The following is a 21295-nucleotide window of genomic DNA, read 5'->3' as shown; positions in this document are numbered from 1 at the left end:
CATTGAAATTCACGTTGCTTTGAAGGTGGTAGTAGATGATTAGTAGATCTAGTCCTTCTGCTCGAGCAGATAGGAGTGCATAGTTGTAGTACTAGATTTCTACCGGTGAGTAGTTTACCATCTCCTATGTTAATCTGACCCAGAGGCTCTATAGCCCAGTTCTTTTGGATGTAACAGAAAACTTCTAGATAATATTAGCCCTGTTCCATTAGAGGTGGTAGTTTACTCGTGAGTATAAATCTAGTACAACAACTATACAATATACATAGCTATCTCCTCAAGTATAAGATCATGTGTTAATTGTAGTTCTACTCATGAGTAAACTACCACCTCTAATGGAATGGGGCTATTATAGACAGCAGAGCACGAGTATAGTTCTAGAATAAAAAGTACAAGATCATAATAGGTAAAAACAACTCTATCCATTAAGGTAAACAACTTTAGTAGATTAATGCCAGAATAATGTCGTTTTGACATTTCTGTTGAAAAGTAAATTTTCCTTCTGATACAAATTGCATAGGCCTTAATTTATTGCTGAAATATGTTATATGTAGATATTTGATGTATTTCACCATAAGATCATTGTTTTTCTATAGAAACTAAATTTCTGCTTATCACAAATTTAAGTTTACTTAACAACACAATTAACACAACTTTTGTATTAACACGTATTAGAGATTAACACACTTTCCAATACATTCCATAAAGATGATGAGTTACAATTTTTGACAAATTAAAATTAATTCTGAAGAAGGAATTCTAAACTTTGCTATGCAAAAATGCAAAACATCATAAGTATTGAATAATAATGATATCATTTATAAAAAATTATTTGTTGTCATTTTTAAAATAACATTCAATGCACTATAAACCTTATGCAATTGAACGTAATTTGATAGGTGTGAGGGTTTCATATATTTCGTTTTTATGTTTTTTTTTTTTTGGTTTAAAAATGATTCATAAATGAAGGCAAAAGTAAATGTAATAATTTCTTGTACAAAATTTCAAAGCACAATGTCATGGGAAAAAGATCGGATTACAAACAAACGCTTACAAAACTGTTTGTAGGTATATATGTTTTTTTTTTTTGTTTTTGCATGACAAAAAAAAAAGTTAAAACGAAAAGAATCGGAACATGAAATATGATTCGAAAATAGGTATATAGGTATTTTTGGTTGAACATTTAAATGTGCACTGGCAGATTTTCGTGTGCTCGACGGGTGGTCAACGTTGGAATTCAACTTAAAACAAAACAAGAAAAGAAGACACTGCAAAACTTAGAATGAATTTAGAAGAATTTCTAACACACACCGTAATGAGATACATACCGACAAAAAATAAAGAAGAAAAAATTAATTTCCCTACATTTTCCGCATTCGGTGTATTTTTTATTACGGAAATGGACAAAAAAACGCAGCAATTTACATGTTAAATGCAACAACACCTTAGCCCCTCGGGCTTAGTTTTTTAACCCGGAGATCTCTCTGGGCTTAACTTTCGGAACAGTTTTAAATCTGTCTATTTTTTTTCATAAATTGTTTAGAATTTGTTTACAAACGTGAAAACTGACGTTTGGAATGACAAAATGTATTAAACTAGTTTTGCTAACCTATATTTTTGTATCTTTTTGTAAAACACAGAAAAAAAATACAAAAAAAAAGCCGAAAGCGAATAATATGACAACTCTAAATTTTTTTTTGTGTCTGCTGATTTGGAAGCATTCAATTTACAGTGCTGCCAAAATTTCCGGCTAAGCCCAAAGGCGTTTTTTTGTCCATTTTAGTCCGGTCGTAATAAAAAGGACACCTATTAATAAGTCAAAAACTGTGGTAAAACTAGGATTGCATCGGTCTTCGGTCAACGCGTTGATTCTCTGACGTTAAAATAACGTCAAAATCTTTTCCAAGTCTTTCATGTCGTGGCCACCCGACATGATGTCAATGCTGTCAATTCGTTGACGAGTATGATGTCTGAGTTATGACATTGACGGAACTATGGCAAAGTGAAAATTATGTTATTGGTGACATTAGAGTCCACGCGTTTTAGTACCTAAGTTTTGATATGTATTTTAAAAAGGGGTGCTTTTGTGAAAGCCAAAATAAATCGAACAACAAATCGTCTTTCAAATAGGAGCGCCAAAAAAAATATATAGTTTTTCAAAAGAAGTAGGGTCAAAAATGGCGTTGCCTTTGTGAAACATAGCATAAGTTTAACAACTATTAGGTTGCATCCTTTCTTCATATAGAGTATCGTAAAAATACGGGCGACTGTCTCAGCTACTCACCTTCTAGAACCGAACCTGAACCTGAATATGACACATATTAACATAAAAGGTGATATAAATGAAATGTGAACACCGCCTAATAGATTAAAGACAATCACCCACTGATCTCTATAAGACAGTGGATATAATAGATTCAAATAAAAATGTCATCTTCAATCATTTGAGCAGCAAAACTGTTATAATTTGTAGAAAATCCATCAAGTGTATTTTAGAGATCAGTGCAGTCATCCTTGTATATTTTATCTATGACCTTGATTGTTATTTGACAGCTCCTATCTTCCTGCTAATATCTAAGGCTGTTTATCTTCTACGTATGTAAATTCTATGGTTCTAGCACATATGTATGACGTCAGAAAAACAAAAAGAGATATTCTACGTCACTTTCTTCAAAAGAAAGAAAGAGATGAACTAATTATAATAGTTTACTCAATTGGAGTCAACATTTTTATATGGATCCACTATCCAGTCTTTTATAAAGATCAATGGTGAAGATGCCCTTTGAGCAACATTTTGAAGTGCTTCTACACTATCTCACAAAAAATGTATAAGAGGAAAATCATGTTTAATAGTATGGAGACAGAGAATATGAAAATAGATTCCACAAAATCTGTCATCCATATAATGAGCGATTTAGCATGGGTTTATACTAAGCAATTTTTCAATTAGAATTGCTTCTTAACTAATCAACAATTCTATAATACATTAAAGAATTTTTTTTTAAATAACGGACATATTGTATTTGAATGTTTGAACAGCTGTTAACAAATAGTTTTTTATATTCAAATTCATAAATTAAAGAAAAATTATATCAGACGTTTAAAATGTCTAGTCGTCTGGTGTCTAGTCAAACAATGTTTTATTGAAATTGATTAACTTAAAATGATTTTTTTTAAGTCTCAATATGACAATCTGCGCTTCCAAAAATACTACTTTAAGTCGCGTGTTAGTATATGGTTTTCTAAGATACTTCAAGAATTTGTAACAAGTGTTCAATTCAATTTTCTTAACAAAAAAAATTCCAGACAGACACTTTTATCTGCATGAGGAAAACTATAACCCTCGTAAAATTAAAAAAAAAATGCATTGCTCAACATTTCTGATAACAACTAAGCTTTTTTTCTGATTGCAATTTAATTCCAAAATGGCACTAAAACACAATATTTTCAAATCAAAACACATGCAGACCATTAAACCATCAAAATAAAGTCACGCACGATTTAAGCCAAATCATAAGATTCTGTCATGTTCTCGTCGTCGTTATCAATGCCAGGTGCGTTTACAACCATAAGTCAAATAATCAAAAAAAAAATATATATCAACAGATGTGTGATTTTCCCACCAACACAAAAATCAAAATTCATTCAAAACTTTTGCTTTTTATGCATTTTCTTATACAAACGTGTGTAAATCAAAGAAAAAAAGAAAGAAATAAATTTCTTTCAATCTTAAAACTTGTCTGCACATTTCACTCATTTTGCCATTAATTTTTTTCACCAGTCTTTTGTCTGTCAATTTGCATTTGTATTGTCTTGAAAACTTAAAAAAATATACAATCTATCATAGCAAAAAATCTTAAACAAAGCACGATCTGAAGAACCCAATGTCAAATAGATTTTCGTAATTAAACCCCAGACACAACTTCGAAAAGCATTATAATCGAACTAGAACTGGCAGAAGATAGTTCATTGCTTCTTCTGCTTTTCGGTCCTAAAGCAAGGAAAAGTTTTTTGAAAAAATTCGCATTGAAGTTATAGGATTAACGCCGGGTACCTATTTAAAAACAATAATATAGAAACAAAACAAAAACTAGTTGAGTGTTGTTAGAATGTCTATTGTGATTCATTAAATTAATTTTTCTGTGATAAAAGTTAAAAAAAAAATAATAATAAAACTCATAAGAAACAACCAATAAAGTAAAATCAAGTGATACCATGAGAGATTTTAGAATATCCATTCTCACATTTTTTGTGAGTTTGGAATGTTTACTTACAAATTACGACACCGATGCCAGATATGTTTCACAGTCACTTATTGGAGATGTAAGTATAAATACAAAATACAATACAAAAAATAACATCCCTGGACTAAATTATGTTGCCACCCTAAGAATACTTCCTACAAAGGAACGCGGCTGATAGCTGTGTTTCTTTGTGATTAGTTAGTAGATCTAGTCCTACCATCAACAAATGATCTGAGGATGTTAAGTTTTTAGTACTAGATTTTTACTCACTATCGCCGCAAACACGGCTAATTCATACAATAGCCCTGTTCCATTGGAGGTGGTAGTTTACTCATGAGTAGATCTAGTACTACAAATAACACACGTTCTTCTACTAGAGGATATACGAAAATGTAGTTGTTGTAGTAGATTTCCACTCACGAGTAAACTACCACCTCCAATGGGACAGGGCTATTGAATATAATGGCTGCGTTCCTTTAGAAGTGATAAATCTACTCATGAATAGAAATCTAGTACTACCAACTTATAAATCCTATATAGTAGTGGAAAAAATTGTGATCTACTAATAATCCACTCATGAAAGGACATTATCTTTACACATCAGCCCCGTTCCATTGGAGGTGGTAGTTTATTCATGAGTAGATGATCTAGTTCATTTACTACTAGAACTGAACTACTCATGCTCTTCTTTCCGAGTAGATACGATTTGTATTGAATTCGTTGAAAGTGCGTTTAATTGAAAATCGCTTCTAAACTACTAGTAGTAATTTTCCGTCTCCCAAAGAAACAGGGCTATCATCAGTAGATGGTTGTACTAGATTATGATTTCTATATTCTCATGAGAACTTTGCAATCTCCAAATACTAAATAGATTTTGATTGTCATCAACTTACTTCTAAGTAATTTCTTCCTAAAGAAGGAACAATTCTTTTTAACAGGTGAAAATTACCTAAAGAAGTGTAGTATCTGACACTTCTCTTGTTAAAGCAATTTTTAGTTTTAATTTGGGGTACCTACACCGAATTTCATTTACAAATTTGTTTACTTGCATTCCAATGGATTTTACTTTATCGCAAAATTAACCAAAAAACTCAGCAATTGGCTTCAGATTTGTTTGAATTATCTATACCAATTGAAATTGTTTTAACTTTTGAAAACGTGAGCATATTAACAACGCATTTTTTCTTTATTCGCATTTAAAAACAAAACTCTACCAAAAATAACAAAAAAACAGAAAATACAATACAAAGAAATAATCATAGGTACATTCTTTTATTTAGCGGTATAATTAGGGGTTCGATTACATTTTACCGTTTTGTTTTGTTACTTTTTTTTTTGTAAAACAAATCGCTCACCTTGACTTTGAAACCAATTGAAAATAAAGAAAAAATAATAAAACGTGTTTATATTTTAATTTTTTATAGCAACACTTTGCCCCACCTGGAATGTTTTACGATGCACGTAGTGGAGCTTTTCGTAGTTTTCCCGGAGGTGGTAAACCACTTCTATGTGATTATGTAAGTTGGTGTTACTTTTTTTTTTATAAATTATTGTAATAGATTCAATTGATGTATTTATAATCTACTTTATTGTAGAACAAACGTTGTGCCAACAACTATATAGGACCGAAATCTCATCCCGAACAGAAGGAGTATTATTATGTATGTAAGAAAGACGCTGTTGTTTTTGGAAAATGTCCAAGCTTGCATGTAAGTTTAATTAACTTTAATGCATTTTGACAAATAAATTAATATGTTACTTCGATTTTGTAATAGATTTTCGATGATGCACGTAAGAAATGTGTTAAGCAGAGATTTGTAACATTCCCTCCAGCTGATATTGTGCCCGCTTGTACAGAAACAGGTAAGTCAATATGAACTGTCAAATTCTTCGAATTTTCGAAATTTAACTTCGAACATCAGTTTGAAAGTTGATACTGTCACTTTTATCAATTATCTCGCAACGAAATCAATATTCGAAAAAAGTTCGAAAAGTGTAACAATCGAAAAGTAGTGCAACATATTTTTCTTTGTTCTCGTTTAAGGACGGTTTCCTGTACCATCAAATTGTTCACTGTTCTATTTCTGTGATTATGATGGTCATGATTTCCGAAAACAAGTTTTCTGTTGTCCAGGTACCTCAACTTACTCTCCGATGACAAGAAGGTGCTCTTACCGCAATAAATGCATACCGACGCAAGTAAGTGTCATTTTTATTGCGCTGTCACTTTTTCTCCAATGTAATTTGTTTATTTTTTCTCTCATGTAGATATCTGATAAAAGCACATATATTCCATCGGGTTGTGAGGATAAATTCCCACCTTGTTCCAAACCTGGAACATATCGTTCACCTCTAGATTGCTCATTATATTACACATGTAGCAGTAAGATAGATGGCGCTTTCCTTCAAACACGTTTCAAGTGTCCCGAAGGTACCTGTTTTGACACATTGAAGGGCAAATGTCTTCCAGGATCAACATGTAATTACATGTCACCAAGAGATTTGCTTATTCCATCCATGTATTCCAATGAAGATGTGTCTGATGAGATTGATGATTCGTCCGAGTGTGATGATTCAAGCTCAATTGAAGATGATTCATTGCCAGCAGCACCAGCACCAGTGCTATCACCAGCACCAGTGCTATCACCAGCACCAGTGCTATCACCAGCACCAGTGCTATCACCAGCACCAGTGCTATCACCAGCACCAGTAGCAGCTCCAGCACCAGTACTAGCTCCAGCAGTTCCAGCTCTTGCACCAGCACCAATACCAGCTCCAGCTCTAGCACTAGCACCAGCTCCAGAACCAGGTCCGCTACTGCAAGGTAAATTTATCATAAAAACGAATCACATGGACTCTTATTATGAAAATGGTCAAGCAGGCCAAAATAAGGACCATAATTATCAATCATTGTTTTTGTATTTTTATACCATTTCCTAATCATTTCCCCTTCTCATCCCCTATTATAACTATATTTACAAAAACTACTATGAATTTAGATGAAAACATAAGACAAGTTAAGACTGCCTATGTGCATATAAATATGCCAATCAAAATTGGTCAAAAGGTTAAGGCTGCCTTTGAAAATTTCAAGAAAGGTAAGGTTCAAAAGAAAAACTTTTGCAATACACATAGCAAACAACAAGTACAAAATACAACAACAAAAACAATGAAGTGGACATCAAAAACTTTATTACACTCTAATGTCAAAATATTCCATTATGACAATGAAAAACTATCAAAAATCTATTAAACCACCTTTCAATCCCAATCAAACAACATTAACACCTCAACAAGAATTAACAACATCCACACGCATAGAACAACAAATTACTTTCATTGAAAGAAATCAAATTAAACAATTTCTTCTTAAAGTTGCAGGTTCAATATCAGCGGAACTGCCAACAGGACCAGCTTTACCACCAGCACAAACGATATCGCCACCAGCAATTGCTCCACCTTTATCGCTGACCGTACCACCAGCTGCACCTATACCAGCCCCAATTATACCGGATGTCCCTATTCCATCAATCGCCCCACTGCCAGTTCCAATTTCGACTCCTTTACCACCACAAGTAGCATCACTTCCACCAACAATAGCAGCTCCTACAGTAGACCCACTAGTAGATCCATTACCTCCAGTCATACCTTTGCCAACAGTCACACCACCAGTAGCCCCAATTCCAACCGTAATTCCTCCACCAATTCTTCCCACTGCACTTCCCAGCGTACTACCACTATCATCACCCTCATGCGAAGAGTCATGTGAAGATACAGGTTTACCAACACCACCAATTGCGCCACAGCCACAAGTTGCTCCATTACCACCAGTGGCTCCACTTCCACCAGTTGCCCCATTACCACCTGTAGTTCCTCTTCCACCAGTTGCACCTCTTCCACCAGTACTTCCACTACCATCACCATCATGCGAAGAGTCTTGTGAAGATACTGGTTCACCAATAACACCAATTGCTCCACTGCCACCAGTTGCTCCATTACCACCAGTGGCTCCACTTCCACCAGTTGCTCCATTACCACCAGTGGCTCCACTTCCACCAGTGGCTCCTCTTCCACCAGTAGCTCCTATTCCACCAGTTACCCCATTACCACCTGTAGTTAATCTTCCACCAGTTGCACCTCTTCCACCAGTATTTCCACTACCATCACCATCATGCGAAGAGTCTTGTGAAGATACTGGTTCACCAATAACACCAATTGCTCCACTGCCACCAGTTGCTCCATTACCACCAGTGGCTCCACTTCCACCAGTTGCTCCATTACCACCAGTGGCTCCACTTCCACCAGTGGCTCCTCTTCCACCAGCACTTCCACTACCATCACCATCATGCGAAGAGTCTTGTGAAGATACTGGTTCACCAATAACACCAATTGCTCCACTGCCACCAGTTGCTCCATTACCACCAGTGGCTCCACTTCCACCAGTTGCTCCATTACCACCAGTGGCTCCACTTCCACCAGTTGCCCCATTACCACCTGTAGTTCCTCTTCCACCAGTTGCACCTCTTCCACCAGTACTTCCACTACCATCACCATCATGCGAAGAGTCTTGTGAAGATACTGGTTCACCAATAACACCAATTGCTCCACTGCCACCAGTTGCTCCATTACCACCAGTGGCTCCACTTCCACCAGTTGCTCCATTACCACCAGTGGCTCCACTTCCACCAGTGGCTCCTCTTCCACCAGTAGCTCCTATTCCACCAGTTACCCCATTACCACCTGTAGTTAATCTTCCACCAGTTGCACCTCTTCCACCAGTTGCACCTCTTCCACCAGTTGCACCTCTTCCACCAGTACTTCCACTACCATCACCATCATGCGAAGAGTCTTGTGAAGATACTGGTTCACCAATTGCTCCACTGCCACCAGTTTCTCCATTACCACCAGTGGCTCCACTTCCACCAGTGGCTCCTCTTCCACCAGTAGCTCCTATTCCACTAGTTGCCCCATTACCACCTGTAGTTCCAATTCCACCAGTAGCTCCTCTTCCACCAGTACTTCCAATACCATCACCATCATGCGAACAGTCTTGTGAAGATACTGGTTCACCAATACCACCAATTGCTCCACTGCCACCAGTTGCTCCATTACCACCAGTGGCTCCACTGCCACCAGTTGCTCCATTACCACCAGTGGCTCCTCTTCCACCAGTAGCTCCTATTCCACCAGTTGCCCCATTACCACCTGTAGTTAATCTTCCACCACTTGCACCTCTTCCACCAGTACTTACACTACCATCACCATCATGCGAAGAGTCTTGTGAAGATACTGGTTCACCAATAACACCAATTGCTCCACTGCCACCAGTTGCTCCTCTTCCACCAGTAGCTCCTATTCCACCAGTTGCCCCATTACCACCTGTAGTTCCTCTTCCACCAGTTGCTCCTCTTCCACCAGTACTTCCACTACCATCACCATCATGCGAAGAGTCTTGCGAAGATACTGGTTCTTCAATACCACCAATTGCTCCACTGCCACCAGTTGCTCCATTACCAGCAGTGGCTCCACTTCCACCAGTAGCTCCTATTCCACCAGTTGCCCCATTACCACCTGTAGTTCCTCTTCCACCAGTTGCACCTCTTCCACCAGTACTTCCACTACCATCACCATCATGCGAAGAGTCTTGCGAAGATACTGGTTTACCAACACCACCAATTGCGCCATTGCCACCAGTAGCTCCATTACCAATAGTCCTTCCACCACCGGTTCTTCCTCCTACGGACCTCCCAACACCGCCGACACTTCCAGTACCAATAACACCGTTAGCTCCAGCACTTTCAAAACTAGAAGAATCATGTGAGGATGACGAACTACCAATTCCACTGCCCTTACCACCAGTAGCTCCTCTCCCACCTGCATTACCTTTACCACCAGTATCCCCACTTCCACCAGCTCTTCCTCTGCCTCCAGTTGCACCTCTACCACCAGTAGCCCCACTTCCACCAGCACTACCTCTGCCTCCAGTTGCACCTCTACCACCAGTGTCCCCACTTCCACCAGCTCTTCCTCTGCCTCCAGTTGCACCTCTACCAGCAGTAGTCCCACTTCCACCAGCTCTTCCTCTGCCACCAGTTGCACCTCTTCCACCAGTGTCCCCACTCCCACCAGTTGCTCCTCTTCCACCACTAATTCCCACTTCGGATGAATCATGTGAAGATGACGAACTACCAATTCCACTGCCCTTACCACCAGTAGCTCCTCTCCCACCTGCATTACCGTTACCACCAGCATCCCCACTTCCAACAGCTCTTCCTCTGCCTCCAGTTGCACCTCTACCACCAGTGTCCCCACTTCCACCAGCTCTTCCTCTGCCTCCAGTTGCACCTCTTCCACCAGTGTCCCCACTCCCACCAGTTGCTCCTCTTCCATCACTAATTCCCACTTCGGATGAATCATGTGAAGATGACGAACTACCAATTCCACTGCCCTTACCACCAGTAGCTCTTCTCCCACCTGCATTACCGTTACCACCAGCATCCCCACTTCCAACAGCTCTTCCTCTGCCTCCAGTTGCACCTCTACCACCAGTGTCCCCACTTCCACCAGCTCTTCCTCTGCCTCCAGTTGCACCTCTACCACCAGTGTCCCCACTTCCACCAGCTCTTCCTCTGCCACCAGTTGCACCTCTTCCACCAGTAGCCCCACTCCCACCAGTTGCTCCTCTTCCACCACTAATTCCCACTTCGGATGAATCATGTGAAGATGACGAGCTACCAATTCCACTGCCCTTACCACCAGTAGCTCCTCTCCCACCTGCATTACCTTTACCACCAGTATCTCCACTTCCACCAGCGCTACCTTTGCCACCAGTTGCACCTCTACCACCAGTAGCCCCACTTCCACCAGCGCTACCTCTGCCTCCAGTTGCACCTCTACCACCAGTGTCCCCACTTCCACCAGCTCTTCCTCTGCCACCAGTTGCACCTCTTCCACCAGTAGCCCCACTTCCACCAGTTGCTTCTCTTCCACCACTAATTCCTTCTTCAAATGAATCATGTGAGGATGACGAACTAACAATTCCGCTGCCCTTACCACCAGTTGCATCTCTCCCACCTGCATTACCATTACCACCAGTATCCCCACTTCCACCAGCTCTTCCTCTGCCTCCAGTTGCACCTCTACCACCAGTAGCCCCACTTCCACCAGCACTACCTCTGCCTCCAGTTGCACCTCTACCACCAGTGTCCCCACTTCCACCAGCTCTTCCTCTGCCTCCAGTTGCACCTCTACCAGCAGTAGTCCCACTTCCACCAGCTCTTCCTTTGCCACCAGTTGCACCTCTACCACCAGTAGCCCCACTTCCACCAGCTCTTCCTCTTCCACCATCATGCGAAGAGTCTTGCGAAGATACTGGTTCACCAATACCACCAATTGTGCCACTGCCACCAGCAGTTCCATTACCACCAGTGGCTCCACTTCCACCAGTAGCTCCTATTCCACCAGTTGCACCATTACCACCTGTAGTTCCTCTTCCACCAGTACTTCCACTACCATCACCATCATGCGAAGAGTCTTGTGAAGATACTGGTTTACCAACACCACCAATTGCGCCACAGCCACAAGTTGCTCCATTACCACCAGTGGCTCCACTTCCACCAGTTGCCCCATTACCACCTGTAGTTCCTCTTCCACCAGTTGCACCTCTTCCACCAGTACTTCCACTACCATCACCATCATGCGAAGAGTCTTGCGAAGATACTGGTTTACCAACACCACCAATTGCGCCATTGCCACCAGTAGCTCCATTACCAATAGTCCTTCCACCACCGGTTCTTCCTCCTACGGTCCTCCCAACACCACCGACACTTCCAGTACCAATAACACCGTTAGCTCCAGCACTTTCAAAACTAGAAGAATCATGTGAGGATGACGAACTACCAATTCCACTGCCCTTACCAACTGCATTACCTTTACCACCAGTAGCCCCACTTCCACCAGCTCTTCCTCTGCCAATAGTTGCACCTCTACCACCAGTATCTCCACTTCCACCAGCTCTTCCTCTGCCACCAGTTGCACCTCTACCACCAGTTTCCCCACTTCCACCAGCTCTTCCATTGCCACCAGTTGCCCCTCTTCCACCAGTAGCCCCACTTCCACCAGTAGCCCCACTTCCACCAGTGCTACCTCTGCCACCAGTTGCACCGTTACCACCAGTATCCTCACCTCCACCAGCTCTACCTCTGCCACCAGTTGCACCGTTACCACCAGTAGCCCCACTGCCACCAGTTGCTCCTCTTCCACCACTAATTCCAACTTCGGATGAATCATGTGAAAATGACGAGGTACCAATTCCACTGCCCTTCCCACCAGTAGCTCCTCTCCCACCTGCATTACCTTTACCACCAGTATCCCCGCTTCCACCAGCTCTTCCTCTGCCTCCAGTTGCACTACTACTACCAGTAGCCCCACTTCCACCAGCTCTTCCTTTGCCACCAGTTGCACCTCTACCACCAGTAGCCACACTTCCACCAGCTCTTCCTTTGCCACCAGTTGCACCTCTACTGCCAGTATCCCCACTTCCACCAGTTGCTCCTCTTCCACCACTAATTCCTGCTTCAAATGAATCATGTGAGGATGACGAGCTACCAATTCCACTGCCCTTACCACCAGTAGCTCCTCTCCCACCTGCATTACCTTTACCACCAGTATCTCCACTTCCACCAGCTCTTCCTCTGCCACCAGTTGCACCTCTTCCACCAGTAGCCCCACTTCCACCAGTGCTACCTCTGCCACAAGTTGCACCGTTACCACCAGTAGCCCCACTTCCACCAGTTGCTCCTCTTCCACCACTAATTCCAACTTCGGATGAATCATGTGAAGATGACGAGCTAGCAATTCCACTGCCCTTACCACCAATAGCTCCTCTCCCACCTGCATTACCTTTACCACCAGTAGCCCCACTTCCAACAGCTCTTCCTTTGCCACCAGTTGCACCTCTACCTCCAGTGTCCCCACTTCCACCAGTTGCTCCTCTTCCACCACTAATTCCTGCTTCAAATGAATCATGTGAGGATGACGAGCTACCAATTCCACTGCCCTTACCACCAGTAGCTCCTCTCCCACCTGCATTACCTTTACCACCAGTATCCCCACTTCCACCAGCTCTTCCTCTGCCACCAGTTGCACCTCTACCACCAGTAGCACCACTTCCACCAGCTCTTCCTTTGCCACCAGTTGCACCTCTACCACCAGTAGCCCCACTTCCACCAGCCCTTCCTTTGCCACCAGTTGCACCTCTACCACCAGTAGCACCACTTCCACCAGCTCTTCCTTTGCCACCAGTTGCACCTCTACCGCCAGTGTCCCCACTTCCACCAGTTGCTCCTCTTCCACCACTAATTCCTGCTTCAAATGAATCATGTGAGGATGACGAGCTACCAATTCCACTGCCCTTACCACCAGTAGCTCCTCTCCCACCTGCATTACCTTTACCACCAGTATCCCCACTCCCACCAGCTCTTCCTCTGCCACCAGTTGCACCTCTACCACCAGTAGCACCACTTCCACCAGCTCTTCCTTTGCCACCAGTTGCACCTCTACCACCAGTAGCCCCACTTCCACCAGCTCTTCCTCTGCCACCAGTTGCACCGTTACCACCAGTAGCCCCACTTCCACCAGTTGCTCCTCTTCCACCACTAATTCCAACTTCGGATGAATCATGTGAAGATGACGAGCTAGCAATTCCACTGCCCTTACCACCAATAGCTCCTCTCCCACCTGCATTACCTTTACCACCAGTAGCCCCACTTCCACCAGCTCTTCCTTTGCCACCAGTTGCACCTCTACCGCCAGTGTCCCCACTTCCACCAGTTGCTCCTCTTCCACCACTAATTCCTGCTTCAAATGAATCATGTGAGGATGACGAGCTACCAATTCCACTGCCCTTACCACCAGTAGCTCCTCTCCCACCTGCATTACCTTTACCACCAGTATCCCCACTTCCACCAGCTCTTCCTCTGCCACCAGTTGCACCTCTACCACCAGTAGCACCACTTCCACCAGCTATTCCTTTGCCACCAGTTGCACCTCTACCACCAGTAGCCCCACTTCCACCAGCTCTTCCTTTGCCACCAGTTGCACCTCTACCACCAGTAGCACCACTTCCACCAGCTCTTCCTTTGCCACCAGTTGCACCTCTACCACCAGTAGCCCCACTTCCACCAGCTCTTCCTTTGCCACCAGTTGCACCTCTACTGCCAGTATCCCCACTTCCACCAGTTGCTCCTCTTCCACCACTAATTCCTACTTCAAATGAATCATGTGAGGATGACGAGCTACCAATTCCACTGCCCTTACCACCAGTAGCTCCTCTCCCACCTGCATTACCTTTACCACCAGTATCCCCACTTCCACCAGCACTACCTCTGCCACCAGTTGCACCTCTACCACCAGTAGCCCCACTTCCACCAGTTGCTCCTCTTCCACCACTAATTCCTTCTTCAAATGAATCATGTGAGGATGACGAACTACCAATTCCGCTGCCCTTACCACCAGTAGCTCCTCTCCCACCTGCATTACCTTTACCACCAGTATCCCCACTTCCACCAGCTCTTCCTCTGCCACCAGTTGCACCTCTACCACCAATAGCCCCACTTCCACCAGCTCTTCCTTTGCCACCAGTTGCACCTCTACCACCAGTAGCCCCACTTCCACCAGCTCTTCCTTTGCCACCAGTTGCACCTCTACCGCCAGTAGCCCCACTTCCACCAGTACTACCTTTGCCACCAGTTGCACCTCTACCACCAGTAGCCCCACTTCCACCAGCTCTTCCTTTGCCACCAGTTGCACCTCTACTGCCAGTATCCCCACTTCCACCAGTTGCTCCTCTTCCAACACTAATTCCTACTTCAAATGAATCATGTGAGGATGACGAGCTACCAATTCCACTGCCCTTACCACCAGTAGCTCCTCTCCCACCTGCATTACCTTTACCACCAGTATCCCCACTTCCACCAGCACTACCTCTGCCACCAGTTGCACCTCTACCACCAGTAGCCCCACTTCCACCAGTTGCTCCTCTTCCACCACTAATTCCTTCTTCAAATGAATCATGTGAGGATGACGAACTACCAATTCCGCTGCCCTTACCACCAGTAGCTCCTCTCCCACCTGCATTACCTTTACCACCAGTATCCCCACTTCCACCAGCTCTTCCTCTGCCACAAGTTGCACCTCTACCACCAATAGCCCCACTTCCACCAGCTCTTCCTTTGCCACCAGTTGCACCTCTACCACCAGTAGCCCCACTTCCACCAGCTCTTCCTTTGATACCAGTTGCACCTCTACTGCCAGTATCCCCACTTCCACCAGTTGCTCCTCTTCCACCACTAATTCCTTCTTCAAATGAATCATGTGAGGATGACGAACTACCAATTCCGCTGCCCTTACCACCAGTAGCTCCTCTCCCACCTGCATTACCTTTACCACCAGTATCCCCACTTCCACCAGCTCTTCCTCCGCCACCAGTTGCACCTCTACCACCAGTAGCACCACTTCCACCAGCTCTTCCTTTGCCACCAGTTGCACCTCTACCACCAGTAGCCCCACTTCCACCAGCTCTTCCTTTGCCACCAGTTGCACCTCTACTGCCAGTATCCCCACTTCCACCAGTTGCTCCTCTTCCACCACTAATTCCTACTTCAAATGAATCATGTGAGGATGACGAGCTACCAATTCCACTGCCCTTACCACCAGTAGCTCCTCTCCCACCTGCATTACCTTTACCACCAGTATCCCCACTTCCACCAGCACTACCTCTGCCACCAGTTGCACCTCTACCACCAGTAGCCCCACTTCCACCAGTTGCTCCTCTTCCACCACTAATTCCTTCTTCAATAGAATCATGTGAGGATGACGAACTACCCTTACCACCAGTAGCTCCTCTCCCACCTGCATTACCTTTACCACCAGTATCCCCACTTCCACCAGCTCTTCCTCTGCCACCAGTTGCACCTCTACCACCAATAGCTCCACTTCCACCAGCTCTTCCTTTGCCACCAGTTGCACCTCTACCACCAGTAGCCCCACTTCCACCAGCTCTTCCTTTGCCACCAGTTGCGCCTCTACCACCAGTAGCCCCACTTCCAACAGCTCTTCCTCTACCACCAATAGCCCCACTTCCACCAGCTCTTCCTCTGCCACCAGTTGCGCCTCTACCACCAGTAGCCCCACTTCCACCAGCTCTTCCTCTGCCACCAGTTGCGCCTCTACCACCAGTAGCCCCACTTCCACCAGCTCTTCCTCTGCCACCAGTTGCACCTCTTCCACCAGTATCCCCACTTCCACCAGTTGCTCCTCTTCCACCACTAATTCCTTCTTCAAATGAATCATGTGAGGATGACGGACTACCAATTCCGCTGCCCTTACCACCAGTTGCAACTCTCCCACCTGCATTACCTTTACCACCAGTAGCCCCACTTCCACCAGCTCTTCCATTGCTACCAGTTGCACCTCTTCCGCCAGTAGCCCCACTTCCACCAGTTGCTCCTCTTCCACCACTAATCCCAACTTCGGATGAATCATGTGAAGATGACGAGCTACCAATTCCACTGCCCTTACCACCAGTAGCTCCTCTCCCACCTGCATTACCTTTACCACCAGTAGCCCCACTTCCACCAGCTCTTCCTTTGCCACCAGTTGCACCTCTACCACCAGTAGCCCCACTTCCACCAGCTCTTCCATTGCCACCAGTTGCACCTCTTTCGCCAGTAGCCCCACTTCCACCAGTTGCTCCTCTTCCACCACTAATCCCAACTTCGGATGAATCATGTGAGGATGACGAACTACCGATTCCACTGCCCTTACCAACAGTTGCAACTCTCCCACCTGCATTACCTTTACCACCAGTAGCCCCACTTCCACCAGCACTACCTCTGCCACCAGTTGCACCTCTACCACCAGTTGCCCCACTTCCACCAGCTCTTCCTCTGCCACCAGTTGCACCTTTGCCACCGGTATCTCCACTTCCACCAGCACTACCTCTGTCGCCTGCTCCTCTTCCACCATTAACTCCTCTGCCACCTGTAGTTCCATCACCAGCACCACCAGTTGCTCCTTTGTCACTGGTTTCTCCTACTCCTGTTTCTGTTGCTCCTCCTGCAGTGACGCAAAAAAAAACTCCCGACGTGTGTCAAGACCTCTCACTAAACTCCGACATTATTGATCCAAGCTCTGCTCAGGTTGATTCTTCCGACGATATTAAAATACCAAAACTCAAAATAACTGCCTTTGAACCCTTTGATCTTGTTGTCCGATTCTGTACATCAAAATGTGGTTCTGATCATAAACATAATGTCCTCAGTGGTAAGTTCAAAATTTCTCTAATTCATGGTTTTCACAACTTATAATATTTATATTTTTTTTTTTTCAGCAAATAATAAAAATAGGGGCGTTTTCTTAGACTGGATCAAACCAAAGAATTCTAATTCAAGGCTTTCAGTCCGGACTTGATCAGATAGCCCAACTTAGATGTATTTCCCACTAGGTATATTTATATCCCCTTCCATCAGACAGAGTGTGACATTTTCGCGGTCTACTGTGGAACCAATGTATTTTATGTTATTCCTATGATTAAGGTGCATTTTCTGTGCCTATTGTGGTCATTTTATGGGCTACTTGTGATACTATTTTTAATTTTTATTATTTGCCAATTTTTGTACCTAGTTTTAATGATTTTTGTACATTTTCAATTGTAAAACGTATTTATAAGTCTTTTAATTTTATTTAACTTTATTTTCTCGAGACTACAATTTGAATGTCCTAGTCCCATTTTATTTAACCTCAAGCAAAGAGATTACATTAAATTTCTTTGGTTTCTCCCAATACCAATTCCTTAAGTGACAGTTCATATTTGGACCGATATGCTGTCAACTCCCTTAATCCTTTCCTTACTTTAACTACTATTACTCTAAAATTGTATAAAGAATCAATTTGTTTTTACTTCAAAACATTTTTTAAAAACCAGACTTGTTTTTGACATTGATTGAAGTATCTACAATTGGTTTTTTAACGTCTCAAGATTGTTCATTGGTAGTTGCCAAAAAAATTATATATATATTTATCATTTTATATAAGAATACATAAATAAATCAAAATCAAAAATGAAATTTCTAATTTTGTTTTTTTTTTCATTCTTTACCTGCTTAAATCAATCAAGCCATTTTCTATTAAATGCTTTTTTAAAGGCTTTTTTAGAGAAATTTTTGACAGCAAAACAAAATATTAATATATCTGTCAAATTGAAAGTGAGATTCATTCCATCATAATGTCCCATCCTTTCCTTATGCCATTTTCAATTGATAATCCGGTAGAGATATCCGGTGCCGAACGCCAATAAAATAGACAAACTCAGCTTGCAACTGAAAACAGCAGCCGGGGCTAAGCAATTTACATGTTAAATACAACAAAACCTTAGCCACGTAAGTTTAGTTGTTTATTTCTCTGGGCTGGGCTTAAATTTTTGAACAGTTTTAAATCTGTGCTACCAAACACATTTTTTCATAAACTGTTTAGAATTTGTTTACAAACCTGAAAACTGTGGTTTGGTAATAATAAAATGTATTAAACTAGTTTTGCCAGCACACATTTTTGTATCTCTTTGTAAAACATACATGAAAAATACAAGAAAAACTCGAAACATAAATATGACAACTCTAAGTTTTTGTTAGGTGTGTTTTTTATTACCACCGGTCTTAATTAACTTGTTCGTAAATTGTTTAGAATTTGTTTAAAAACATCAAAACGGATGTTTGGAATGACAATTATTATTTTAAATATTTATTTAATAGTTAAACATTTTTTTAAAAAACACACAAGAAACCCCAAAAGCGAAAAATATGACAACTTCATATTTTTTTGTGTCAGCTGATTTCGGAACATTTAGTATGCAGTGCTGCCAATTTTTCTCGCTAAGCCCCGAGTCGTTTTTTTTAACCAGTTAAGCCCGGTGGTAATAAAAACACCCCCCTGTTGTGTCTTGTGTTTTCCGAACATTGAATATGCAGGTTAAGCTCCGATGCGTTTTTTTCCCGAGTAGATACGATTTGTATTGAATTCGTTGAAAGTGCGTTCCATTGAAGATCGCTAGTAAACTACTAGTAGTACTTGTGTTCTTTTTCAATTAAAATAATATTCTCATCATTTCAGAACAACAGAAAAAGCAGTGGAATTTACAAAAAAGGAAAAGAAACAAAATAGGAAAAAATAAATAATATAATATGCAAAACAGAAAAAATCTAAAGAAAATTAAAAAAAAAATAAAATTCAATAAATTTTTTTTTATGCATAAATTCAACATTTTCTACAACACCTTCAACAACTTCTATAAGGCCTTATTATAACATCCTGCGCAAGTAATCCGGTTGGTGCATTAGATAAACCCTCTGCAGGAAGACCTCCGTAAGGCCATTTTAAGCTGTTTGTCACAAGCTATTAGCTTGTTTTGAAGGAAAGTCCTATGTAATTTCGGTAAAATGCGCCAAAATGATTTGCATAAGACCTGTTTTTCTTGTTATGAAAGCCATTGACCCTTATGAAAGCTAAATTGTTACTTCGGAGGGCTACTAAATTCGACTTCATGATAGTACTATAAAAATATATATACAATAGGCCATTGCATTTGCATCCATGTTGGATTCAGAAAATTTTTCTCTTAGCTATATTTTAAGATCATGACCATAAACATTAGTTGCACCGTTCTTGTGTTATAAGCCTTCGAAGGTAGATATTGAATTTTTTTAAAATATAACGTGGAAACTTTTTTATTTTTATTTTTAATTTTTCGAAATAACTTTGGTAATTTTATATATATATATTTGTCCAACATCTTATCAGAATTCATTTAAGACTTTTATCTGAAAAGTGCAGATATCGCAAAAAATGACCATTTTTTGTTTTGAAGTGAAAACTTCTTTAGTATCGTAGTGATTTGAAACAAGATGAAACGAAAACGCGACACGACTTCAACTTGTTATAACTTTTTTGTTTTAATAGATAGATAAATGAAATTTGTACTGTAGATAGGTAATTAAATAAATTATAATTGTACAAAATTTCAATTAATTTCATATTCAAAATTCGGAGATAACGTTAAAAACATGTTCTTTTCCAACACACATTATATCTTTTGATCTAGTGCACATACAAATTTGATTTAACTTTAATACGCATGCTGATAACATAACCTTTTATTTAATATATCACACATAACGGTACGTGCTCTACAAGTTACACAATCTTAAATTGAAATCACCTGTGGAGTTCTGTTGCCGATGATGATCAGATCAGCCACCAGTGAATAAAGTACCGTAGTCTCATTTTGAAATTTCGACATGGTTGGCTTTAAAAAATTCTTACTTTTTTGGTAGGCATGGTAGTAGATACATACATTATTGAAGCGTCATATAAAAGGTGATATAAAATTTGTTATAGATTGTTGGAATAAAAAAGGTAGGTTTTTTCGATTTTATTTGCAAGAAAAATGATTTTTTAAGGTTTCACTTCTAACACGTGTGAATTGCACACATGATTTTTTTTTCTATGAGAGCTTTTTTAAAACCTTATTTTCTCCACTTTTTTTTTTTTTTTTTTGTAAATATTTTTAGATATTTCTGTTTAAAATACCTATAACAAAACAAATAAAATACCTTGGCACTACTGTTTTTATCGAGAGAAAGTAAAATCTGGATAATTATCTGGATTTTTCAAAAATCTATACAGATACATTTTTTGTTGTTTTTAACACGTAAATTGTTTTGTTTTCAAATATCTCGATGTCGTTTTTTTGCACAAAATCTATATAGATAAACAAAAAAGCACACCTAGTATTTAAAAAAAATGTGTTTTCGATTTTATTTGAATTCGATTCTTCGATCTGGTATAATCATATACCTGGGGTCGAATTACGGTATACTTTCGTTAACGTATGGTTGCTATGTGTCCCTATCTTTTTCTACTGATTAAATAGAGACAGCAATAGTCAAAACGTTAACGTATGATCGTAATAATCGTGTGCCGTAATTCGAACCCTGGAT

The 21295-nt window shown here is 41.3% G+C and overlaps 1 protein-coding gene across 1 annotated transcript; it reads left to right on the top strand.

Moving 5' to 3' along the window:
• Positions 1 to 3925: 3925 nt before the first annotated feature.
• On the top strand, positions 3926 to 18370 carry LOC129911344 (mucin-2-like). The gene is made up of 10 exons (XM_055989114.1): positions 3926 to 4323; positions 5669 to 5761; positions 5840 to 5953; positions 6020 to 6107; positions 6289 to 6443; positions 6513 to 7068; positions 7244 to 7342; positions 7620 to 9011; positions 9048 to 17567; positions 17635 to 18370. The coding sequence occupies exons 1-10, from the start codon at positions 4216 to 4218 to the stop codon at positions 17712 to 17714; spliced, it is 11205 nt and encodes a 3734-aa protein (XP_055845089.1). The 5' UTR covers positions 3926 to 4215; the 3' UTR covers positions 17715 to 18370.
• Positions 18371 to 21295: the final 2925 nt, after the last annotated feature.

This window comes from Episyrphus balteatus, chromosome 1 (genome assembly GCF_945859705.1).
Source record: "Episyrphus balteatus chromosome 1, idEpiBalt1.1, whole genome shotgun sequence".
NCBI lineage: Eukaryota > Metazoa > Arthropoda > Insecta > Diptera > Syrphidae > Episyrphus > Episyrphus balteatus.
Note: the sequence above shows the minus strand (reverse complement) of the source record. Positions and strands in the feature narration are given on the sequence as shown.